Source organism: Phacochoerus africanus, chromosome 3, assembly GCF_016906955.1.
Source record: "Phacochoerus africanus isolate WHEZ1 chromosome 3, ROS_Pafr_v1, whole genome shotgun sequence".
Classification (NCBI taxonomy): domain Eukaryota; kingdom Metazoa; phylum Chordata; class Mammalia; order Artiodactyla; family Suidae; genus Phacochoerus; species Phacochoerus africanus.
In genome coordinates this window covers 67,591,191-67,615,770 of record NC_062546.1, presented here as the reverse complement: position 1 = coordinate 67,615,770, position 24,580 = coordinate 67,591,191, and the positions used below count along the sequence as shown (strand labels likewise).

Sequence of the window (24,580 nt, the reverse complement as noted above, 5' to 3'; positions counted from 1 at the left end):
TTGGAGCTACAGCTGCCAGCCTACACCACAGCCACAGCAATGCAGGATCCAAGCCGCATCTGCGACCTACATTGCAGCTCACGGCAAGGCCAGATCCCTGACCCACTGAGCAAGGCCAGGGATCAAACCCGTGTCCTCGTAGACACTAGAAGGATTCATTTCTGCAGTGCCACAAGGGGAACTCCAGCAATCAGAGTTTTAACAAACCCTCCTCTGGGCTTGAGAACCCTGGATTTAGACTAAGACCAGTTTGAGATATTGCCATCACTTCTCAGAAAGAGAAAAATGATGATCTTTTTGTAGTCAGACGAAGCAAGCATGCTTTGCCATTTTTGGACTCCAGGATGTGTTTATACACGTATTTCACAACTTATTTGGCCACCCAGTGTGGCAGTGCTGGGAGAATGGTGTTCCTGTCAATCTCAAGGTCTGATTAATTTGGAGACTTGATCCAGCACAGAACGGCAGATGCTGTGATTAGCCTGAGATGGATTCACTGAGGAATTTCATGGAATTGGAAGCTGAAGGGACAAGCAGAAGCTGTTGGGACTTCCCAGTGGGACCATAGACACCTGCCCACAGCTTGATGACTCGTTGCCTCACTTGTGATGTTTGAAATGAAATTGAGGTCTTAGGTTTATATTTTCATACTAGTTCTTCTTAATGAGTTTTGGAACACTTCCTTTTGAAAAGAATAGTCTCTTCTTACCTACCTGCCAGGGAGAGGTATATTTCACAAAGAGAAGTGTATCTAATCCATATCCTTCAAAAGAAGGGCTTTTCCTTTTTTAATCTCACTAAAAAATAATGCTAACACTTCTAATGCTTTTGATACCATTCAGGGAAATTGAGAAGACTCTTGAGTCTAAACTTTTAGAACCTCTCTTTATTTTCGCTTTCAGAATAGCCTATAGTAAGATGGGGGATTTTTTTCTAAAGAAAAATCCCCCATCAAACTTCTGCTTGATGCTGGGGCTGAGGGTGGGCGGTGTGGAGGCCAGTCCCTCTGACCCCTTGGTATTGATGCAGAGCGTGGAGCTGGACAGTGACGATGGAGGAGGAAGTGCCGCCCAGAAGCAGAAAATTTCCTTCCTGGAGAATAACCTAGAGCAGCTCACTAAAGTTCACAAACAGGTAGGAGGGTTTTACCAGCTTCCTTCTGCTTCTCTTTCTCTCCTGGAAAGAAGCACCACTGGATTTAGCCCCAGTGAGAGAAGCTACAGAAGGAAAAGAGCCGTCTGTCACCAGAGAATGTCAGCACTGGAAAGGCCTTTGAACTCTTTCAGTCTTCAGTGACTTCCCTTGGATATAAAATCCTTTCTTTAGTGGAAGCCACATATAAGGAACTGACAGTTCTTTGGGGTTTGGGAAGTGGGTTGTTCGGTCACGTCTTTTCATCCTGCCTCCCGTCCAAGCTTGGACCCCAGCTGGCCTCAGTGTCTCTCACGACACCTTGGAGGACCTTCTGTGGACCCAAAGCCTCCACTGAATGCAGAGTGATGCCACTGAGCTGGATCAGGCTCCTAATTTTTATGGTTGAGGAAATATACTGAGAGTGGAAGCGACTGGCTTCATCCCACAGGTGGGAGAACTGGGACCAGAAGCTCTGTCCCCCTGTTTCTTGAGCATCTTCTAAGGTGCCTGCAATGCCCTGAAGTTTGACTATAGTGACAGAGTGCAACAACCATGTCCAAACCTACCAATAATTTAGGTAGGTTATTTGCCTCCTTTCTGTTTAAAGGCTGGAATGTTCATGACAGTTTTCCCTAAATCCTCAGGCGTTGGAATCTGATAAAAATGGTCCACCTTCCACATGGCCAAGGGGATGTCATTTCTCTTTAACCTGTTATGTCCTCTTCAACATTACTGATGATGGCATTTTGCCTCAAAGGGAGGATGACAGATTCAATATGGTTGAAGTCATTCAAGCAAATTGTTGATGAGAAATAGAAAAGCTGAAACTGCTGGGAAACTTGAAATAGAGCTCTGAAATTCATTAATAAGTTTATTCATGAATTCAGTGAATATTTATTAGAAACCTACTCTCCACTGGGCACCAGAGCTGGTCCTGGGTGGGGATTCCAGAATAAAGAAGACAAGTGTGGACCCAGCAATAGTCCAGCCTTCATATAGCACTTTCTGATTTTCAAAACTTTTTCTGAGCTCTCCACAATTGTCCTAATATGTAGTATGTAGTTATTATAGTGGTTGAATGACTTACTCCTGGTCAGGTGGCCAGGGAATAACAGAGCTGGCTCTTGAGCCCATTCTTAACCCAGGGCAAGCCTGTCCCTTTTTTTATTTTGTTTTTTAGGGCCTCACCCAGGGCATATGGAGGTTCCTAGTCTAGGGGTCAAATCAGAGCCATAGCTGCCGGCCTGCACCACAGCCGCAGCAACACAGGATCCCTGACGCACTGAAGGAGGCCAGGGATTGAACTCTCATCATGGATAGAACCAGCATCCTCATGGATACTAGTTGGATTCATTTCCACTGGGCTGCAATGGGAACTCCAAGCCTGCCTGTCCCTTCTTCATTGCGGGTCTTAGGTAATGAAAGAGAGAACAGTAGCCATCAGTTGCCTGTTAGCCTCTGGATATGTGGGATACAAAGCCGTTGCTGGTGTTGACAAAGTGTCCTGCTTGCAAGGAGGCCTTCAGAGGGCTCTAGGACATTCATGCCTTTCACTGAGCGCTTTTGAACTGGCTTCACATTTTTTAATCTTTCACATGCCATTGTGCAGATAGTCAATTTTCTCCCCCAAGTACCCGCTATTTCCCAACTCAAACAAAAAAGGAAGTAAAGCCCACCCAAGCCTGAAAGTTTCCTGTGGCTAGAAATGGCTTTTAATTTTATCTTACACTCCTCGCTCACTTCCTTGCACCCCATGAATCCTTTGTTTGGCAAGCGGGAGTCTCAGGGTATGGGGGTTTTATTTTCCTTGGGTATTCCCAGAGTTTATGGTGATAGGGACTTTCCAAGCTGATGTATGGGGGAGGGGTGTGTGTGTGTGTGTGTGTGTGTGTGTGTGTGTGTGTGGTTCTAGCTGCTCTCCTGTCAATTCCTCGGGCCCCCAGGTGGGTCTGCTCCTCCTGCCACCTCGCTTCCTCCCAACCCAGTAACTGCCCCCCTTTCCTTCCGTAGCTCGTCCGGGACAATGCAGACCTGCGCTGTGAGCTGCCCAAACTGGAGAAGCGCCTGCGCGCCACAGCGGAGCGAGTTAAGGCGCTGGAGAGTGCACTGAAAGAGGCCAAGGAGAATGCCATGCGGGACCGCAAGCGCTACCAGCAGGAGGTAGACCGTATCAAGGAGGCCGTGCGAGCCAAGAACATGGCCAGGAGGGCCCACTCGGCCCAGATTGGTACGTGTGCGCTCACCTGGGTCCTTGATAAAGGGCCAGAGCTGGGAGGTTGCTTGGATGCTCTGGGCAGCCTTCCTGGAGCTTCCCAGTACCCGGTGCCCATCTTGGGAGGATGAGATTCCCGGGGAACAGGCTTCCTTATTACACTGAGAGATTACAGGGACATTTTGTTATCTTCAAAGCTATTGAGCTGAGCTGAGAAGCCGACCAACCCTGGCTACAGGCAAAGGTGTTTGACTGTAAACAGGGGAATACTCTCAGAAATAACAGAATGTAGGGCTTGCTCAGCAAAGCCTGAAGGCCCCTTCTGTTCTGCACCAGGCGGAACCATGAAGGAACTGCGTGCAAGGACAGGTTTGGAAATACCCTGGAGAGAGCCAGACCTGGCCTCAGTGAGTGAGGTGAGGGGACCTGGATGTCCACCCCTTCAAGACCTAGATTTGCATGTTCCACCCATGCAAAGAGTGAGAGTGTAGCTGGTGGGGCCACTTGTCAGGAGAGAAAGGGAAGGAGAGTAAGGAAAAGGGATTTAAGTATATTCTCTAGAGAGCTTCTCTCTCTCCCTCTCTCTCTTTCCCTCTTTTTCTTTCTCTCTTTCTTTCTTTTTCTTTCTCTCTTTCTTTCTTTTTCTTTCTTAGTTGAAAGACCTCCAATAACATGTAATATTATTTCTCATCAGATATTGCTGTGCAAATAGATGTTTTGTAAACCAGCAACTTCATGTTTCTCGTTTTAAGATCATACCTTAGATTAGTGGTTCATTGCATTTACTGGATTTTATACCCTTGGAAAATCTGCTGAAAACTCTGGGCCCTTTTCCTGACTCAAAATGCATCAGAGGCAGACTTCTATATCCAGTTTCAGGGAGATGCTATTGGAACCCAAGGGGAACCTATGGATCTGCCTCAGATAAAAGAGTCCTTTGTTTTCTAATTTTTCTTTTTCTTTCTCTCTCTCTCTCTTTTTTTTTTTTTTTTTGTATTTTTAGAGTCGCACCTGAGGCATATGGAGGTTCCCAGGCTAGGGGTCGAATCAGAGCTACAGCCACAAGCCTAAACCACAGCCACAGCAACTCAGGACCCGGGCCTCATCTGAGACCTACACCACAGCTCACGGCAGTGCAGATCCCCAACCCACTGAGCGAGGCCAGGGATTGAACCTGCATCCTCATGGATCCTAGTCGAGTTCATTAACTGCTGAGCCACGAAGGGAACTTCTGTTTCTAATTTTTCTTAAATCAAGATCAAAATAATTGGTATATAAAGTCTCTCTGTCCTCTACACACTTGGAGGACATGCTTGGATTAGCTAACTGTACTAATAGGAGGGCAGACCACCTGTCTTCAGAAAGGTCTGGTGGTTGATAAGAATTGTCGTGTTGATAAAACTGTGCTTCTTGGTTTTCGTGTGTAACCTGGATGTGTCTGGATTTAGCTGTTTAAGCCCTTTCTGAATGTCTCTTCTCTTTTGCAGCCAAGCCCATCCGCCCTGGACACTACCCGGCATCGTCTCCAACGGCTGTCCATGCCATCCGAGGGGGAGGAGGCGGCTCTTCAAACCCCACTCACCACCAGAAATAAACACGAAGTGAGTCCTTAGCGTCAGGTGTGGCTTCTGTCCGGGGCAGCTCTGGGGCTCTCTGCCCCTGCCTGGCTCTCAGCCATGTGTGCATGGACCTGTGGGGAGGAAGGAATTAAGCTTGACCCCAGGACGGACGCCGGGGGTTCAGGATATTAGGGGCCAGGGTCTACCCTCAACTCCGTCTCGAGCCTCAGGGTCTTCTAACCCAGGCCACCTGGCACCAGGGGCCCTCTGGGGATGGGGAGGGTGTGGTACATGATTCATCAGAGCTTCCTTTTGTCTGTGGGACTCCTGTCTGTAGCTGGCAGCCAGAAGGGCATTACCTGTTTGTCAGCTGCTTTTACCCAGAGCAGGCAGACGTGGGTGGTTACTTTAAGTCTCAGGAACTGATTATAAAGAAAGAGCTAGGTAATAGAAAATCACATTTTTATAGTTATTACTTGAACTCAACAAATGGGGTTTTTATGAATTGTGCAAATCGATGTCCAGGTGGGTCCTGACCACTTTTTTCTTTGAGATGATATGAAAATCTCTCTCCCCACAATCCACATGCCTGACATTGCTCTACCAGCACAAAATAAAAAGTGGTGTGTTTCGGAAAAGAGAAGACGGAGAGTGCAAGCCTGCTGCCCTCTACTTGAGATAAAGAGGTTACTGGTTGGGCAGGGCAAGCAGACAGCTAGGTGGCCGGAAAAATCTGTTCAGAGAAACTCTGACCAGGAAATGAGAGGAGGGTCTCCAGATGTTGCCCTTGGAGTCTAAGCCCTCACTAAGGAAGCTGTAGTGATCAAGGGCAACTTGGGGGACACAACAGTAATTGCTAAGGCTCAGACTAACACTTCCAAGTAGGAAGCTTGGGGGCTGCACCCAGACAGTGTTCACCTGCTCTGCCCCAGGCAGTGTGCCAAGGAGCAGGGCCAGTGGAGGTAGCCCATGGGAAGGGGTGGATGGGAATGACCTTGGAGGTGGGCCACCCCATCAGATGTGATCTCTGCTTTCAATCAGAAATAAAATTAAATCAGATGTCATAAAAGTGCTTTTGACTGCATGTTATCAGTGTTGGGGTTGACGCTTGAAGGGAACCATAAGAGTAACTTGGGCAACTTGGAACAGAAAGCCTAAAACAGTGGTTCTCGGATTTTGATGGGCATCAGCATCATCTAGCTTTCCTTGACATAAACAGGGCCTGGGCCTCTGTTTTTTGTTTGTTTGGTTGGTTTTTACCAAGTAACTTTGCTAGCCACCAAATTTTGAGAACTACCAGCCTAAAGTGTCCTAGGAGTTCCTACCGTGGTGCAGTGGATTAAGGAGGATCTGATTGCAGCAGCCTGGGTTGCTGCTGAGGCGTGGGTTCAGTCCCTGGCCTGGTGCAGTGGGTTAAAGGATCTGGCATTGCCACAGCTGTGGTGTAGGTGGCAACTGCAGGTTGGATTCACTTTCTGGCCCGGGAACTTCCAAATGCCATAGGTGTGGCCATAAAAAATTAAAGTATCCTAAAGTGACTTATATAGGATGGGTGTTTATTTCTCTGTCATGTAAAGGACACTTGAGTGTGGTCTGTCAGTGGCTGGTGAATGAAATCTATAGTGACAACAGAAAGATAGCCTCTTAAATTTAGATTCACTGTCTTCAGCAGGTACCTTCCTCCTTCAAGGTCACCTAAATGACTCCTGCAGTTTTAGCTATTGGTCTATGTGCCATGTTTGGCCAACAGAGAGGAGGCTGAGAAGAGGCAAGAGCAGCTCCCGGTAGAACTGGCTTCCTTTAAGTTGCCTTCCTGGAAGCCCAGTCAACTCTGATGCCTCCATCCCTTTGGCCAGAACTGAGGCACATGGCTTCACAGGAGGCTAAAGGCTGAGGACATCACTGTCCCAAATAAGAGTAGCATTCTTTTGCTGAGGACAAGGAATCAGATGTTAGGGTGGCAGCCAGAACCCTGCATTTATTGCACACCTGATCTGCAGCAGTGCTATGCTCGGTGTAATATCCGCATCAACCCATTTGATAGAAGCAACAGGTGGTGTGTGTGTTTGGCTCCCAGCAAGCTCTTAATAAACATACCAGCCCAGGGATTCTGGGATCGGAGCCTGTGCAGTGGAGGGTCCCTCTCCTCAGGCACTCCTGGGAAGGCCTGTTTGGCCCACATTTAACTAAGGTACATACAGCCACAAGTCGACTGTTCACCGCCTGTAAGTCCACTTCTCACTCTGAAGATCGAAAATCGATAGGTCTGGTGAGACGTTCAAGACCTTCGAAATAAGACCACCTCACCCATCCTGGCCATTCGTGTCATTCTATAACTCAGAATGTTATGAGTGGTTTTGATGATTTTATCTGAAATCGAAACCTCCTTCACCCACCTGATTTATTCCCACAACTCCTGTAGCTGAGAGCTTTTCTCATAATGTCACCAAACTAGCAGGTCCCCTGTCAGGTGTGGGGACAGTGGTGGGGTTGAGGAGCCTGGCTTAGGCCAGGAGCCCTGGGTCAGGTGTCTGGTCTTCTACTTTCTTCAGGTCACATGGCCACAGAGTTGTTTCCCTGTCTGTGAAATGGGGCAGAGCTTTTCCCTGCATCCCTGGCATTGATGCAGGCACTAAATGAGGCCATGCTTCAGAGCTGCTTGGCCCATAGCTAATGCTCAACAAATTGTCAGCTGTTTTGGAGGTTCACAGTGCAGCGCTTGGCACACAGTGGGTGACTGATGAATGCTGGTTTATATTCTCTTTTAATTTTCAGTGTTTTCTTATAAAATAGTTTGCAGTCTCTGTAACAATATTATAACCCCTGAGAAGAGAAGGCCCATGTCTGGGTATCCTGTTTGGTGCTCTGACCAAATATAAGGGTCTTTACAGATACTATCATTGATTTTTCCAAGTTATGAACAATGTTGACTATTTTTAAGAAAATCATTGGGTGTTTTTCAATGGAGATTTAAAAAAAGATGATAACCAGTGGAGTGAGGAATTATAATTGGAAGTGAGGAAGATGCTGAATCATTAAAAAAAAATTGGAAATACAGAATTCACTGCGTAGCTAGGATCAAAACCTTTTTGAGATGATCTTTCCTGCTCTTTAGCTTCTTGTTCTGAAGTGTGTCTGTCCTGTCGCAGTGATCTCAACTGCCAACACGTCCTGGCCCTTCTGTTGGAGCCAGAGTGGCACATCATACCTGGGCAGCATCTAAGCACCTTTGGGGTTTCTTTCTGCTGCTTCATTGAGGGATTTACTCACAATGCATCCTTTGGCTTATGCTCAGAGTTTCAGAGCAGCTGAAGATGCCAGCATGTTGAAATCAAAGGAACCCAGGACAATGGCAGTGTTTATTTCATCTCTTTCAAATCCAGGCTGGGGGTGGGTGTATGTGGGGGGGCTGCCTTATCTTTTTCAAACTGCAAAGCTGGACACAGGGCAGTGCAGTGCAGCAAGCTAAGGACGCAGGATATGGGGTTGGGCAGATGTTCATTCCAGGCCTGGCCTTGACTCTGTTCCTAGTGGCACCGGGTGAGTTGCTTGATTTCTTTCTGCCTCAGTTTCTTCACCCGCCAAATGGGATCAAGCATTTGGTGCTTCCTCTGTACTTGGTTTAACAATAAATAAGACAAAAGAGGCTCTGTTCTCATGCAGTGACAGGCTCGTTGGTGCGAGACAGACAGCAAATAAAGAAGGTAACTTCAAATAGCAGTAAGTGTTCTGGACGGGACCTCTGGGTCAGGTGTCTGGTCTTCTACTTTCTTTAGGTTACTTAATCACAGAGTTGGTTTTCCTGTCTGTGAAATGGGGCAGAGCTTTCCCCTGCATCCCCGGCATTGACACAGGCACTAAATGAGGCCATGCTTCGGAGCTGCTTGGCCCATAGCAAGTGCTCAACAAAATGTCAGCTGTCTTGGAGGTTCGCAGTGCAGTGCTCTGTACTTGGTTTAACAATAAATAAGACAAAGAAGTGTGTCTGTCCTGTCGCAATGATCTCAACTGCTGACACATGGAACCTCCATGTGCCGCAGAAATAAGAACAGGTTAATGGAATAGAGATGGAAGACACTTATTTAGAGGAAGGGGTGACATTTGAGCTGAGAACTAGATGATGAGAAATGCTTACCATGCAGTGATATGGGCTCAGACACTCCCTGGAAGGTGAGTCAGACTGTGGCATATTTGAGGAACCATGGGAAAGCCGATAAGACTGGAGCACAGAGAACAGGGAGGCCATTGTAGTTAGGATCGTTGGGGAGGGAGATGGGGCCAGATAAATGAGGCCTTGGAGGCCAAGGTGAGCAGTTTCAAGTGTAAGCTAAGAGTGGGGGCTTTGGCATGGGAGTGGTGGGACCAGGTTTAAGATTGGGAAAGATCGTCCTAAGCTGGACTCTAGAGTAAGGATAGGGGTGGAGTGAGTTAGAGCAGGGGCTCCCCTGGGGGGCTGTTGCCACTATAGCCCGTATTGCAGTGAGCTGAGTTGGTGGCAGCCAATGCTCAGAGTCAGCCTATTTGAGAGCAGAAGGTAAGGGGAGAGGAGACAGGGTGGGTGGGAATCCAAGGTGGTCCCTAGACTGGAGCCCTAGCAACCAGGTCAATATTGTTATCTTTTAGCCAAGACTAGGAAAATCGGGCAATGAGCAGGTTTTATGGAAGAGTAGAGTTTGGCTGATCACGAGCTGCCTCTTAGATGTCCATCCCAGCTTACCCTCCATGCAGTGTATTGAGAAGGCAGTGGGATCCCTGGGCCCGGGAGAAGGCCAGGGCTGAGACTGTAAAGTTATGGCCTGTAGGTTGTACTTAGGACTGTGGGCCTAGAGGAGGTAACCTGGAGGGAGGGTGGGGGGAGGCGGAGGTGGGGATAGTTAGACCAGCAGGGGCTGGCCACTGGAAAGGTTGGGAAAAGGAGGTGGCCCCAGCAAAGGGGTCTGAAGAGGAGACTGTGAGGTTTGGGGAGGCTAAGCGGAGCCCCAGTTCCTAGGAGGGGCTGGGCAGCTGTGCCAGAGGCCACTCAGAGCTCCAGGAAGATGACCACAGAGACTGACTTTGGTAAAGGCAGAGGGCAGTAATCTAAGCTTCAGTGAAAGGGGAGGAGGGCCCAGAGAGCTTGGGGGTGGGGTGGGGAAGTAGAGCCAGCAACCACGTGCAGCTTGGAGTTTTGTTTGACCAAGCAGAGAGGTGGCCTATGTGGGGATAAGATGGGGTTTGCCTTTCTGTTTTAAGGTGGAAGCAGTTATAGCTTATTTGTTCCTTGATGGTAATGATCCAGCTGGGAAGGAAATTGATAACTTAGGAGATGTAAGAATCACAGGTAGAGAGTTTTGGCTTCCTGAGAGGTGGTGCAAACCAGAACATAAGTGGAGGTGACACTGCACCTAAGGTTACAGGAAGGTGGAGTAAAAAGTACAGGTGCTGGTAGCTGGGGTGTGCAGGGAGATGAAAGGGATCTCATGAAGCTTGTGTTTCTTGCAAGTAAGAAGCAGGTTATCAGCTGAGAGTGTGGAGGGAGGGGGGGTTGCAGGCTGAAGAGAGGTGTGAAATAGGGCCCTTGGCGCTGAGTACTTATTCAAGGCACCTTGTTTAATAGAGACACCTTTTGAGTACTTGTTCAGCAACCTGGTTATGAGGGCCCTGGAGTTTCCTGGATTTCTGCTTTCTTCCCTGGCAGGGCCAGTGGGCGCCGGTTCAAATGTGCCCACCAGATGGCGCCAGTGGGGCATTGCCGAAATGGCTTGTGAAACACTTGGTCGTGGCAGAATTGTCTTGGTTTTTCCTATATGTAGACTGTTATTTCTCAAACTTGAGTAGTAAATAGTGTGCTTTTAAGGAGATAAAATTCTCCCATATTCCCAGTTTATTTAAATTATTTTTATAATATTTAAATATTTGTAGCTTAAAAAGTGTATATACTCTCTCAACTTACTTCAAGTCAAACCAAATCTAAAAACAAATCTGAAAACAAGATTTAAAGGAGTTCCCGTCGTGGAACAGTGGAGACAAGTCTGACTAGCATCCATGAATGCAGGTTCAATCCCTGGCCTCGTTTGGTAGGTTAAGGATCCCATGTTGCCCTGAGCCGTGATGTAGGTTGCAGATGTGGCTCAGATCCTGTGTTGCTGTAGCTATGGTGTAGGCCAGTGGCTACAGCTGATTTTGACCCCTCGCCTGGGAACCTCCATGTGCCGTGGGAGTGGCCATTAAAAAAAAAAATTTAAATTCCAAAATCTCAATCACCAGCCTTTACTCAGCTTTACTAATTTAACGAATGGCAGTCTTTTGATGTTTGGTCTAGTTTGGCGTGTGTATGAAGACATGACAATTTTTTCACCCACTTTCTCTGTTAAAAACCACTGTGGAATCAAGTCATTTTGTCTTCTCATGGCTGGAATGCAGCATTTTCCTATTGAGTCTGGCTTTAGCCCGAAGACGAAAGTTTTGGGGAGAAGCACCAACTTGGTCTTAGCATAAAGCAAGTATGGGGCTGAAGTAGGTTTCAAGGAAGTCAGCCAGATAATATAGAAAACGCACATTATGCTTCAGATGTCCATGGCAAGAAAAACGTCAAGTTGAAAAACTTGTGAACTGAACCAAAGATCCAGGATGCCTCTCTGTTGATGTAGGTGAAAATTGGCATCTCGAGCACAGTACTTTCATTTATTTTTTATGGCCGTACCTGCAGCATGTGGAAGTTCCCAAGCCAGGGATCAAATCGTATGTGGCAGCTGTGGCAACACTGGATCCTTAACCCATTGCACTGGCCCAGGATTGAACCCAAGCCTCTGCAGGGACCCAACCTGTTGCAGTCGAATTCTTAACCCACTGCACCACAGCTGGAACTCTGAGGACTGTACTTTTATTAAAAACCATATATATCAAGTCTGGAAATCATATCCTAGTTAATAAAATTTTGATACACTTTGATAGTATATTTGGTAAAATCTCAGTGGTGGAACCAGAGGGACTCACAGGGCTCTTAAAGTATACTACAATTCTTTTTTTTTTTTTTTCTTTTCTTTTTCTTAACACCGTGATTTCTCATTTTGAGGCATAAAGAAAACAGCCCTGGGAAAGCACTTCTGTAGTTTACATCAGGGTGACCCAGGTGAATGTAACTACAGAAGGTTGTCAGGAGCCCAGGAGTCCGTTATCCCTGCCTCTCAGGGTTTATGGGACATTCCCTGGGTTACTGACAGTCACTGTACGATGGCTCTGACTCTGGTTGCACCACTTTGGGAGCTTATTGTGACTACATTATTAATTGTTAATAAGGAGTTCCTGTCCTGGCGCAGTGGTTAACGTATCCAACTAGGAATCACGAAGTTGAAGGTTCGATCCCTGGCCTTGCTCAGTGGGTTAAAGATCCGGCATTGGTGTGAGCTGTGGTGTTGGTCGCAGACTCGGCTCGGATCCCGAGTTGCTGTGGCTCTGGCATAGGCTGGCAGCTACAGCTCCGATTCAACCCCTAGCCTGGGAACCTCCATATGCCGCGGGAGCGGCCCAAGAAATGGCAAAAAGACAAAAAAAGAAAAAAAAAATTGTTAGTAAAAAGAATACCTTTAACATCTTAAGTGGTGGGTTGAAGGCACATGTATAACAAAGATCCCCGGGCTTTCACCGGTTTCCTTTTGCTGCCATAACACAGTTATCTGTGACTGAGGGTCTGAATTCCTGGAGCCCATGTAGCCTGTGTGCCTGCTGCATTCAGGATCTTCACCCTGCCACCCGGGCCAGACACTGGGAACGCACAAAAGACCTTCTGCAGGAAGTCTAGTCACAGTGAGCAACACCCAAACAGGGAAATTCCAAGTATGCATTAAAGGCGGGAATTCCAGGGAGTTCCCCTCATGGCTCAGCAGTTAGTGAACCCAACTAGCATCCATGAAGACTCAGGTTTGATCCCTGGCCTCACTCAGTGGGTTAAGGATCTAGCATTGCCGTGAGCTGTGGTGTAGACACAGACACGGCTCAGATCCTGTGTTGCTGTGGCTGTGGTGTAGGCCAGCTGCTACAGCTCCGATTAGACCGCTAGCCTGGGATCCTCCATATGCCACAAGGGCGACACTAAAAAGACAAAAAGACCAAAAATAAATAAATAAATAAAGGTAGGAATTCCAGTGTGTTCCAGCCTTTTATGTCAACTTCAGATTTCTTGATTCTAAATGCCCCTGGTCATTTCCTCATACTCACTATCCTCAGCTAAAGTCCACTTAGGCCACTGGCTCTTCTTTCTTTGAACTGGGAAAGCTCCACCTTCTCAGAAGCCCCACCCCCTCTTCCTCCACCACATTCCTCACCCCACCTCAGGCAGAATGGAGTTTTCTCTCAAGCTCTGGACTACCTGGAACAACAAGGCCCTTCTGTCTGGTCCTTGGTATGTCCTTAGATTCAGGCTGAGCTTCCCCAGCTGGCAGCTACTCATTTATATACTGGATTTTCTTACACACTCTGTCTTCCTTCTTGTTTTGCTTCTCTCTGTCCTAAATACCTCCATCCAACTTGCCTTGCACCATTGTTGGGGTTTGCCTTGACCTTTCTCCTGTTTTTGATATCCTAATCACACAGTTTTATTTCGTTTTTGTTTGTTTGTTTGTTTGTTTGTTTGTTTATTTTTGACCCTTTAGGGCTGTACCCATGGCATATGGAGGTTCCTGGGCCAGGGGCTGAATCAGAGCTGGGGCCCATGCCACAGCCACAGTGATGTCAGATCCTTAACCCACTGAGCAAGGCCAGGGATCAAACCCACATCCTCATGGATTAGTCACGTTCGTTATCACTGAGCCACAACAGGAACTCTTCATCACACATTTTTAAGATGTAGACATAAGATGCACCGGCTGACTTCTGCCTTCAGCAAAAATGGGTTTGCATGGAGGATGAGAGAGGAGCTGCTTTGGGATTTAGCTCTTTGAAGCCAAGAAGCCTCATTTACAGTAGGTCATGTGGAACCCCGAAGCCACACACATGGTCTACATTAAAACTACTGGGGCTCTTGGAAAATCCTAGCTGTTAAATGGTTGAGTCACAGGAATATGCAGGCAGGGGGACTTTTTGCTACAGGCAGGGGAGCTGGGGGAGCTCAGGATCTGGAGCTGGACCACCAGGGGTTGAATCCCAGCTTGTCCCGGTCCTGGGTAAGTTACTTCATCTCTCTGGGCCTCATGTCCTCATCTGTAAGACGTGGCCAGATGGTACCTACTCATGGGGTGACCGTGTGGATCACATACATGAATATCTTAGAGCTTAGACAAATGCCTGGCATGGAGCAAGCCCTCGTGATCACCTGTGGTCCCTGTCGAGCCCAGCTTTATTGGACGTTCTACAAAGAGGCCAAGTGAACCATCAAGATCTTGACACCTTGTTAGTAGTGGATCCTGGACCAAGAACTCCAGTATACTCTGCAGCAGTTCTCAAAGTTCCTGGCCTTAGAACCTTTGACATTCTTAAAAATTATTGACGACATCAAAGAACTTTTGTATTTCTGGGTTACGTCTATCTATAGGTATTATGTTAGAAATTGAAATCAAAACACTCAAAGTAGTATTTCTATTAACAAATGCCAGGAATTCCTGTCATGGCTCAGCAGAAATGAATCTGACTAGTAACCATGAAGACACAGGTTCGATCCCTGGCCTCGATCAGTGGGTTAAGGATCGGGCATTGCTACGAGCTGTGGTGTAGGTCTCAGACCTAGCTCAGATCTGGCGTTGCTGTGGCTGTGACATAGGCCAGTGGCTACAGCTCTGATTTGACCCCTAGCCTGGGAACCTCCATATCCTTTGCCACATCCTTTGCCCTAAAAAAGACCAAAAAAAAAAAAAGAAAGAAAATGCCATTTTTTGGAGTTCCCTGGTGCCTCAGTGGGTTAAGGATCTGGTATTGTCACTGATGTGACTCAAGTTGAGTCCCTGGCCCAGGAACTTCTGCATGCCATAGGCATGGCCCACCCCAAAAAAATAATCAAAGAAAAACAAATGCCATTTTTAATGAAAAGTAATCATTTTCCAAAACAAAAAACAGAATGGCACTGTTTTGTGGTTTCACAGATCTCTATAATTAAGCTTAATAGACAACAGCTGAATTCCCATTGCTGCTGCTGTCTCCTCTCTGCTCTAGTGTGTTGTTTTAGTTGAAGTATCTGAAGAAGACTAGCTTTGTCACTCCAGACAAGATTCTTGTCCATTTAATAGCTAAGAAAACCGTGGCATGGAGAACTTCTGATCACAGTACCTTCAATCACAGGTTTGTGTTGGGAATTGAAAGGAGAGTGAAAAGTTATAGAAGAATGCCTGGCAAAAATTAGGCCTGAGGAGTTCCCATGTGGCTCAGTGGGTTAAGGAGCCAGTGTTGTCACTGCAGTGGTTCAGGTTTTGATCCCTGGACTGGGAAGTTCCACATGCTCTGGATGCAGCCAAAAAAAAAAAAAAAGGCCCTGACAAACATTTGCCAGTGTTATAGTGGCCATGGAGACAGGCCTAAAAGGAGTAGATGAAGGAGAATTTTAGGGAGAAAAGACAGAAAAGGTGGGCACTTTAAAATTAGCATTGTGAATTCAAAGGGCGGCATCCCAGAGGACCTAGGAGAAAGAATTCCTCGCTTGGTCTCCCATGCAGTGGCTGCTGGACTTCATTCTCCTCGATGCATAGTTCTCAGAGTTATGAGTTCAAAATTGCCCCTCCCCAGCAGATGGACTGGTGCTCCTGGAAGATGAACCCATTTCTGTTCAGCATGATATGTCAGGTGCAGTTGGTAATTCTTGTAATGTGGGGACAGAATGGTAAGGCAAAAGGAAAGATAAAACTGTGTGCTGTTTGGATTAAGCGTAAATCCACTGCACGCAACTGCGTAAGCCAAAGTGGGAGGGAAACAATCTCTAACTCCTTGCAAAACCCATGTATGATTAGCTCCTTTCTTCAGCCTTCCCCACCCCTTCTAAAGAAAGGCAACTTTATTTCCTTCTAACTGGTCACTTGTTGCCCCTCTGAATTACCACCTCCAGTCGGGCAGAAGCCCAGGGGCAGACCACTAGCAGGTCATGTGGTCCAGTACCATGCTTTTAGGCAAGTGAGTTGACTTCCCTGAACCATCAAAGGAGGGTCAGCAGAACTGGCTTTTAAATGTTCTCAGAGTTCCTGTTGTGGCTCAGCAGAAACAAATCCAACTAGTAACCCTGAGGTTGCGGGTTCGATCCCTGGCCATGCTCAGTGGTTTAAGGATCCAGCATAGCCGTGAGCTGTGGTGTAGGTCGCAGACATGGCTCCGATCCCGTGTTGCTGTGGCTGTGGTGTAGGCTGGCTGGTAGCTCCCATTCGACCCCTAGCCTGGGAACTTCCATATGCTGTGGGTGTGGCCCTAAAAAGAAAAAAACAAATGTTCTTAAGACTCACCAACCTCTCTAGATGGCCAGTCCATCTAGAGCAGAGCAGTCCGAGATGGTTTTTCTTGGGTGTATGTTACATCCATTCTCTCCCTGATATCTCATAGGTGAACATCTAGATGGTTGGGGGGATAGATGGGAGTATCTAGTTGAATCCATTTTTCTTGGGCCTACTGAAAAGGTTGCTTTGGCAGACAGGCCCATAAAGATGTCTAACTAAGGATGAAAGAGCACTGCTAGGTAATAAAGGACGGGTTTTTTTTTGGTGGAGTTCCTGTGTTTTCCTTTCAGAGCCCCTCACAATCTGTTCTCTCAAACCCTCCTCCAGGGGGTTAAACTAAGCAGGTCAGGCCTCCTTTGTGGCCCCCTGTTTCTCCCAAACTGTTAGCCAGAACATGTCGAATCTCGCACGCTGGGAGGAGTAAGGGGCTTGGAATGAAAGGCCTTCTGTGGAATCCATGTCACTTCATGGTCTGCTGGAGTTATCAAGACCACCCCGTTGAGTTTGTGTGTCAGGTGCTTGGCTGTGTCATCATGGGTTGGCTGCAGTCATCATGTTAAGCCATAATCCTACAGTTTCAGGTATGTTCTTGGTATCTCCCTGCCTCCAGGCACACAGGACGACCATCTCATGACCAGGGCAACCCACAAATGATTCTGAGATAGTGTGCTTAGGAAAATGAACCCATAAGAAAAGTGAAATGAGGGTTTTACAGGTCATATTCAGAAAGCATTCCTGAGCCTCTTGGTTTTCAGCTCAAAATGGGTTGAAATGACAGCCAGGTTTTTCATTTCTGGTCCTAATGATAAGCACAGAATCTCGCCAGAGAGGCTGAGGATGCTCTTCCCAAAGACAAATCTCTCTGACAAATCTTCTGAAAATGATGGGAATAGTACCATATAAGGCTGCTTAAACCACTTTTAATTGAGCAGCTTTGTAATTGTGAGCAATTGCACTGTTGGAGCAAGAAATGGTCATTATCAAATGAGCTCACTGAATGTTTATTTTTTGTGTCGTGAAAGAGGTGGTATTCTAAAAAGGAATGTGCTCTCTTTTTTTTATACTCAATTTCTGTTCTTTATTCTTTTTATCCCCACCCACTTGGCTCTTATCTATTTTAAAAATCCCTTTCCACATTGAATTTTTGTTTGTTTATAATTTATAGCCTGCTTATGTATACAAAAATGTGAATTTGCATACAATATTATAACACATAAATCAGGAGAGTGAAGACAATAAAAATTAGAGAGGGAGAGAGCATTGTAGCAGGTGAGATATTTACCACAGTTGAGCACTAACTTTGGATGTAAGCCTTCCAGGCAAAAAGAGAAAGCATGATGTATCAGGTTGGAGTTCTTTTTTTGATTACATTATAGTTGATTTGCAATTTTATGTCAGTTTCAGGTATACAACACAGTGAATTTAAATTCTTATAGATTATACTCCATTTATAGTTATGAAATATTGGCTATATTCCCTTTGTTACACAATATATTCTTGTGGCTTATTATTTTATGCATAGTAGCTTGTACTCCTCAATCCTTTACCCCTGTCTTGCTCTTTCTCCCCACTGGTAACCACTATCAGTCTGTTTTGTTGTTGTTGTTATATTACTAGTTTGTTTTATTTTTTCAGGTTCCACATATAAGTGATAATATACCTTAGTTGTCTTTGTCTGATTTACTTCACTAAGCATGATATCTTCTAGGTCCATTCATGTTGCAAATAGAAAAAATTTTAATTCTTTTTTATGGCTGAATAGTATTCCATTATGTATCTATATGGAGTTCTTTTAAAATCAGAAGAGCAGTTGGGTTTTACTTAGTGTTTTTTATACTTCCTGTGCTTGGCAGTTCCCATGTGTTTCCTTTCTTTTTTTTATTAAAGTAAAAAAAGTTGTGCCAGTTTCTGTTGTACAGGAAAGTGACCCAGTCATACATATATATACATTCTTTTTCTCATATTATGCTCCATCGTGTTCTATCCCAAGAGACAGGATATAGTTCCCTGCGCTATATAGTAGGACCTCATTCCTTATCCACTCTAAATGTAATAGTTTGTATCTACTAACCCCAAACCCCCAGTCCATCCCACTCCCTCCCCACCCTTCTCCTTGGTAACCACAAGTCTGTTCTCTTTGTCTGTGAGTCTGTTTCTGTTTTGTAAGTAGGTTCATTTGTGCCATATTTTAGATTCCACTTATAAGTGATATGGTATTTTTTTTCTCTTTCTGGCTTACTTCACTTAGTAGATAATCTCTAGCTGCATCCGTTGCTGCAAATGGCATTTTTTCACTCTTTTTTAATGGCTGAGTGGTAGGTATTCCATTATATATATGTGTGTACCACATCTTCTTAATCTATTCATCTGTAAATGGATATTTAGGTGTTTCTATGTCTTGATTATTGTGAATAGTGCTGCTACAAACATAGGGGTACGTGTATCTTTTTTTGTAATTTTTTTTCATTGTTATTTCCCCAATGCAATCTTTTTTCTGCTGTACAGCATGGCGACCCAGTTACACATACATGTATACATTTTTTTCTCACATTATCATGCTCCATCATAAGTGACTAGGCATAGTGTGCAGCAGGCTCTCATTGCTAATCCATTCCAAAGGCAATAGTTTGCATCCATTAACCCCAAGCTCCCAATCCACCCCACTACTTCCCCCTCCTCCCGGCAACCACAAGTCTATTCTCCAAGTCCATGATTTTCTTTTTTGTGGAAAGGTTCATTTGTGCCGTATATTAGATTCCAGATATAAGTGATATCATTTGGCATTTGTCTTTCATCTTTCTGACTTATTTCACTCAGTATGAGAGTCTCTAGTTCCATCCATGTTGCTGCAAATGGCATTATTTTGTTCTTTTTTATGGCTAAGTAGTATTCAATTGTGTATACATACCACATTTCCTATTTGAATTGTAGTTGTGTCTGGATATATGCCCAGTCCCTGTGACAACTTTCAGGGACCGTGAAAGTTGAGTTGATTGGAGTTGGTCCAAAGGCTGACTGAGGCCACTCTGGGGCTGGCCTCTGAGTCAGGACTAGTGAATTTTCATCCTGGAGACTTGACTGTGATCAGATGAACATTCTGGTGGGGGCATGGAGTGAAATCAGTGTGGTGGTCTACCGAGTAACTTCATCATCTGGTGGAGGGGAAGCATACCTTTCAGGACTGGGAGCCTCTTTCGTGAGAGAGCCTGGGTCAGGGGATGTGTCTGACCTGCCTGGATACCTTAAAGTGCCGGCAAGTAAGAAATGGTGGTTTGAGTTCCCTGAGGAATGAGAAAATGCATTATGTTTTCTCCAAGTATCTGTAGTTTCAGTAGACAGTAACTTTTAGAAAAGACTCTTGTCAGGGCTAAATATTAGAGCAAAAGCAGTAAGTAGGAGGCTGTGCTGTCCACTCGGTAGTCAATGGCCACATGTGACTACTGAGCACTTGAAACGTGCCCAAGTCCACTCCAAGATGTGTGGAAAGTGCAAAATATACACCCAGATGGCAAACACTGTGGGGAGAAGACTGTGCCCTATCTCAGTAGTAATCTTATAAAGTGAATTATCTCAGAACCTAATATGGGTTTACATGTTGAAGTGAGGCTATATTGACTGTATGGGGTTAAATAAAATATATTATTAAAATTAATCTTACCTGTCCCTTTTCACTTGAAGCTTTAAAATTAAATGCATGGCTCACACGGTATTTCATTTGGGACAGCTCTGGTTTAAATATCTAAAGTGAATTTTTTTCCCCCCGAGGAGTGAATTTCCATTGTGTTCTCTAACTCCTATGTTCTCTCTTTGGTTCTCTTTCAACAGATATGACTCTCCACGTAGCATGTCAAGGACTACATTGATCACCAAAATTCCTTTCTTTTTTTTCTCTCCTACACAATTTCCATTTTCTTTTACACTTGCTTATCCCAGCCATCTGCAGTACACCAGTTTCAGATATTTGAGCTGTGTAGAGTTTCTCTGTGTATAGATGTGTGCTTGGACTTTTCTCTTCCTGAGATATCTGAAGGGGACAATTACAGAAGATCCACTTACTCCTGGGACCTATTGCTGCTGGCATTGGGTGGTCACTGGGTGGCCTCGGAGCCTCCTTTCTCAGCAGTCACCATCCCGGCAAACACCATTCCCTGGGGGAAACAACCAAGTGCCGTGGAGGTGGGGGAGGGCCCCCCCTCCTGCCCATTGCAACTGTCTGGTTTCCTGTAAAATAAACACATTACTTTATATTTTTAGGGAACAAAAAAAGTGCTGCTATAGAGTTCACAATTTTCATTCTGAACACTTTTCCAAAACAAACCACCCCAAAGACACATTTTGAATACCCTGGTCTCATCTTTGGATCTGTAAAATACATGTTTTAGTATGACACCTGTTCAAAGGCAAAGCAAATTTCTTAGAGACAGAAAAACAATCTGACAGTAGTGATGTAGAAATTGTTCACTCAGACACATTTATGTAAATGCAAGAAGTCATAACATTCACTTCTGAGCTGCCTGCTATTGAACCTGCAGTGACTAGTCTCAGCCAGCCCAGTTTGAGCATCATTCCTTCAGAAGTGTTGAAAATGCTGTGAAGTTGGACAAACAGAAAATGGGGCTGACCCCCTCCTTGCTTCCTCCTCCCTGATCCTACAGGAGCTTGCATGGGGGGATGGCCTCTTTCTCTAGGGAACCATCCTAAGGCTGGAGGGGGTATTGCTAATGAAATCCAGGACCATTCCAGCAGTTGAAAAAGGGAGCCTCGGGGGGAAGTCATTGACATGTTTTTGTGCCTATGAACAAGTTGCCATGAATAAGTTGTTATATTAACCCAACCTTGCTGACTGAGTTCTCTCTTTGGCATCAAAGAGATAGGTTTCATCTTAGGCAGAATTAGAGGAAATCAATGTGGACGGATTTTCTTAGCCAGCTATTGTTTTATTCAACTACATGAATCTAAAGCTGAAGCCACTCTTATTTCCAGTTGTGCATATTTAAAATGAACAATTTCCAAGTAGTCAACTTTTCAGGGATGCCAATGAAGATTCATTAAGTTAGTCTTGTGTGCTGCTGTTTGTTTTGATCAATTTGAAGGCTAAGTCAATGACAACCAAACCAATCTCGGTATAAGCACCTATCCTATGGTTGTGCCTGCCCTGGATGAGCACTGGCTGCATCTGCTGCTGTCATCACTGGAATGAAATTATGCTGAGAGAGACGTTTCACATTCTCATCACTGGTGGGTGGTAGTTTGTGTGTGTGTGTGTGTGAAGCACTAAAGACTGAATTGACTTCCAAACTCTTCTTGTGTAAGATTTCCCTAACCAAGAAGAGCGCTTCAACTTAATTTATTTGTTAAATGTTGTACTTTGTTTATGTGTGTTTTGTTTTGTTTGGGGGTAGAGAGAAGAGGGTGAATTCTACTGAAGTATTTATTTCATAAAAGTGATAATTTTGCAACTATTTACATTTTCAAAATTCTTCTGTTTGATTTTTTTCTGTTGTTGCTAGTACTTGCCCAATATACCTGCTCAAATGCTGTTTGCCACCTGATAGAAGGATCCTTGCAGGACAGGTTTTGCAAACTTTATCAGCATATGCCATAAATTACAACCTTGCTGTTAATATGTTTGCCCCTGACTTTGGAAGTTAAAACATTAGTCTTTGAGAAGATTGCCAATGAATAAATTGTCACACCACTGCTGTCTGTCCTGCAACTGTTCAGCTATATATTTGGAAATAGAACAAAGGTCAGTAATTCTTTCTTTGGGCCTTCTTGTTTTAATAGATTATTTTAGACTATTTTCCAAAGTGATTTTTCCCTGGGCACCTCTTTTCTAATTCTGAAGGGCTGTTTGGGCCTTTTATGTTTCCAAAAGAAACATTCACTTGTAGTTCCATATTTCTTGATCTCTAAAATTCACTTTACTTTTACTCACAGAGAAAGTTGGCTTTGACGTCTCTTAAAGATAATTGTGCTAGGTGCTGATCAGCCAGTCAGTTCACCTGGCTTTAATCTTTATAGGACCTCTAAACTAATTTTCCTACACTGTGACTAAAAGGTAGGCAGATCCTTGGAATGAATTATATGGTATATTCACATGGATCCCTAAACATTACTTTATATAATAAGGTAATATCAGGACTATATCTACAGGTCGCTTTTGTTAAGAGCCACATTCATGCAATTTTCACTTTTTTGAACTCTTGTACCTTTACATTTGTACTCCAGATGTGAAGACCACATTTCTGAATGGCTAAGCCTATGATTATATTTTGGTTATATGCTGCTCTTTTGCTTGTGTATGTGTGTGTGTGTGTGTGTTTCTCCTCTATGAATAATTTTATATTTTATGCTACTTCTTGAAAATTTATTCTTTGATGCTGTAAAAGAATAACCGGATGGTTTCTACACACAATCTCTCCCTGCAGGATGGTGGATTGTTAAATTAGAGGAATGCTCTTTGAGATATCAACATTTATGGTGGAGACTGAAAAAATATTAATGCCAAATGTGTTTTGGTCAATTACTAGAGAATTCTGTACAAATGCGTCTTCTCTTCCAATGCTGTCCAGTTTGCCTTGTTGAATGGCAAGTAGTAGGGAGAACAGAACAGAAGTGTGGATTAAGACTTTTAAAGGAAATAGTATCGTATGATTAAGGAAATTAGAATTTGTAGAAATACTGGGATCAATGAAGAAATAAAAATGTCTGTCTAGAATGTAGCATCTAGAGAGTTTTTGAAGCCCTAACTTCACATGAGGAAGTGATGTTTCTGTTCACAGCCAGCCTCAGCCATCACCAAGACTCATGGGGGGATTATCACTTCTTTCCTAGAGAAATAACTGAAAGCAAATAAAAATTCTTAACAGTCCCCTCTTTGGAGTGTTTTTTTTTGTTTTGTTTTGTTTTGTTTTAGGAGACATTAGCAGAAGACATTTAGATTCTTGCTCTGTGACTTCTTAGGAAGTTTTTCATTGGCAGGGGCAGGAGGGGGCGGGCAGGGGAAGGATGTCACTTAGAAGTTCTCTCACCCTGAATATCTTGACCAAGCTCAAGGAACCATCACACTCTAAAATGGCTTCACTGAACACTAACTTTTTAAGAGTACTGGATAAGGGCCACGTAATAGCTGAAGGAGGCACCACTCCATGAAGTCTGCTTACACATTTACAAATTGTCTATGAGTTTAAAATACTTTTTACTGTGTGCAGATATAAGGGGAATAGGGCATTCTGTAGAATTTATACATGTCTAGTTGTAAAGGATGTCATGTGTACTGCAGATGTGTGTTCTCTGGGCTTTGTGTATCTGTACAGTACCTTTCATTAAAAAAAATTGTGGACAAATTTGTTTTGGTGGTGTGAGGGGGGAGAATGGCAGTTTATATAAAGTAATCATGCTGTAATATAGTACATGTAACAAAAGATCTGGAAGTAACTCTCTCCTGGCCCATGGAAAAATCTGGTTGTCTTCTAGGTTCCAAAATGAAGATGTATGGATACTCTGGCAGACTGCATGTTGTATAATTTGAAAAATACTAAAAGTGGAAAATAAAGTTGAATTAAACTTTGGCTGGTCTGGGGTTTTTTGTTTGTTTTTCCTTTCTTTTTTTTTCTTTTTTGGGCCACGCCCATGGCATATGGAAGTTCCCAGGCCAGGGGTCGAATGGGAGCTGCAGCTGCCGGCCTGTGCCACAGCCACAGCAACAGCGGATCTGAGCTGCATCTGGGACCTATACCACAGCTCATGGCAATGCTGGATCCTTAACCCACTGGGTGGGGCCAGGGATCAAACCCAAATCCTCATGGATACTAGTTGGGTTCAACCCGCTGAGTCACATTGGGAGCTCCCTGATCTGTTTTTTCTTATTTGAGTCATCCTAAAGGTTCTCTCACTAAAGGCCTCAGTGCTGGCATGAAGATGGGCCATTTTCTGGCCATGAAGTTCATTTTAGGAAGCAGCTGCTTGAATTCGAAGCCTGAGCAAAGTCCACCGTCACCTTTTTGTCTTTTGCTTTGCTTTAATATCCGCTTTTAACTTTTTTCATTGAAGAATCAGGAAAACCTGACATTTGTTCCTTCAGCACTAAAAAGACTGCCACTGATGTCAGTAAGTGTCTTAACTTTTTAAAAAGCAGGATTGAGTTAAAGCTTCATAGATCAGTGTATGAGGTGAATTTCTGAATTTCTTCTTGCCCGAGAAAGGCACTTACTCTAATAATATGTTCCAGCTCATTAGCATTCTCAGAGCTCTGCATGTGTGGAAAGATTATTGGCCTTTTTTTTTTT

The 24,580-nt window shown here is 44.6% G+C and overlaps 1 protein-coding gene across 1 annotated transcript in view; it reads left to right on the top strand.

Moving 5' to 3' along the window:
• KIF5C (kinesin family member 5C) overlaps positions 1–23,163 on the top strand; it is a 166,169-nt gene extending 143,006 nt beyond the window's left edge. The window contains exons 23-26 of the mRNA XM_047771966.1: positions 1,030–1,134; positions 3,145–3,361; positions 4,834–4,947; positions 20,115–23,163. Of these exons, the coding sequence (XP_047627922.1) occupies positions 1,030–1,134; positions 3,145–3,361; positions 4,834–4,940 (429 nt within the window). The 3' untranslated portion in view covers positions 4,941–4,947; positions 20,115–23,163. The remainder of the gene's footprint in view (positions 1–1,029; positions 1,135–3,144; positions 3,362–4,833; positions 4,948–20,114) is intronic.
• The last annotated feature ends 1,417 nt before the right edge of the window (positions 23,164–24,580 follow it).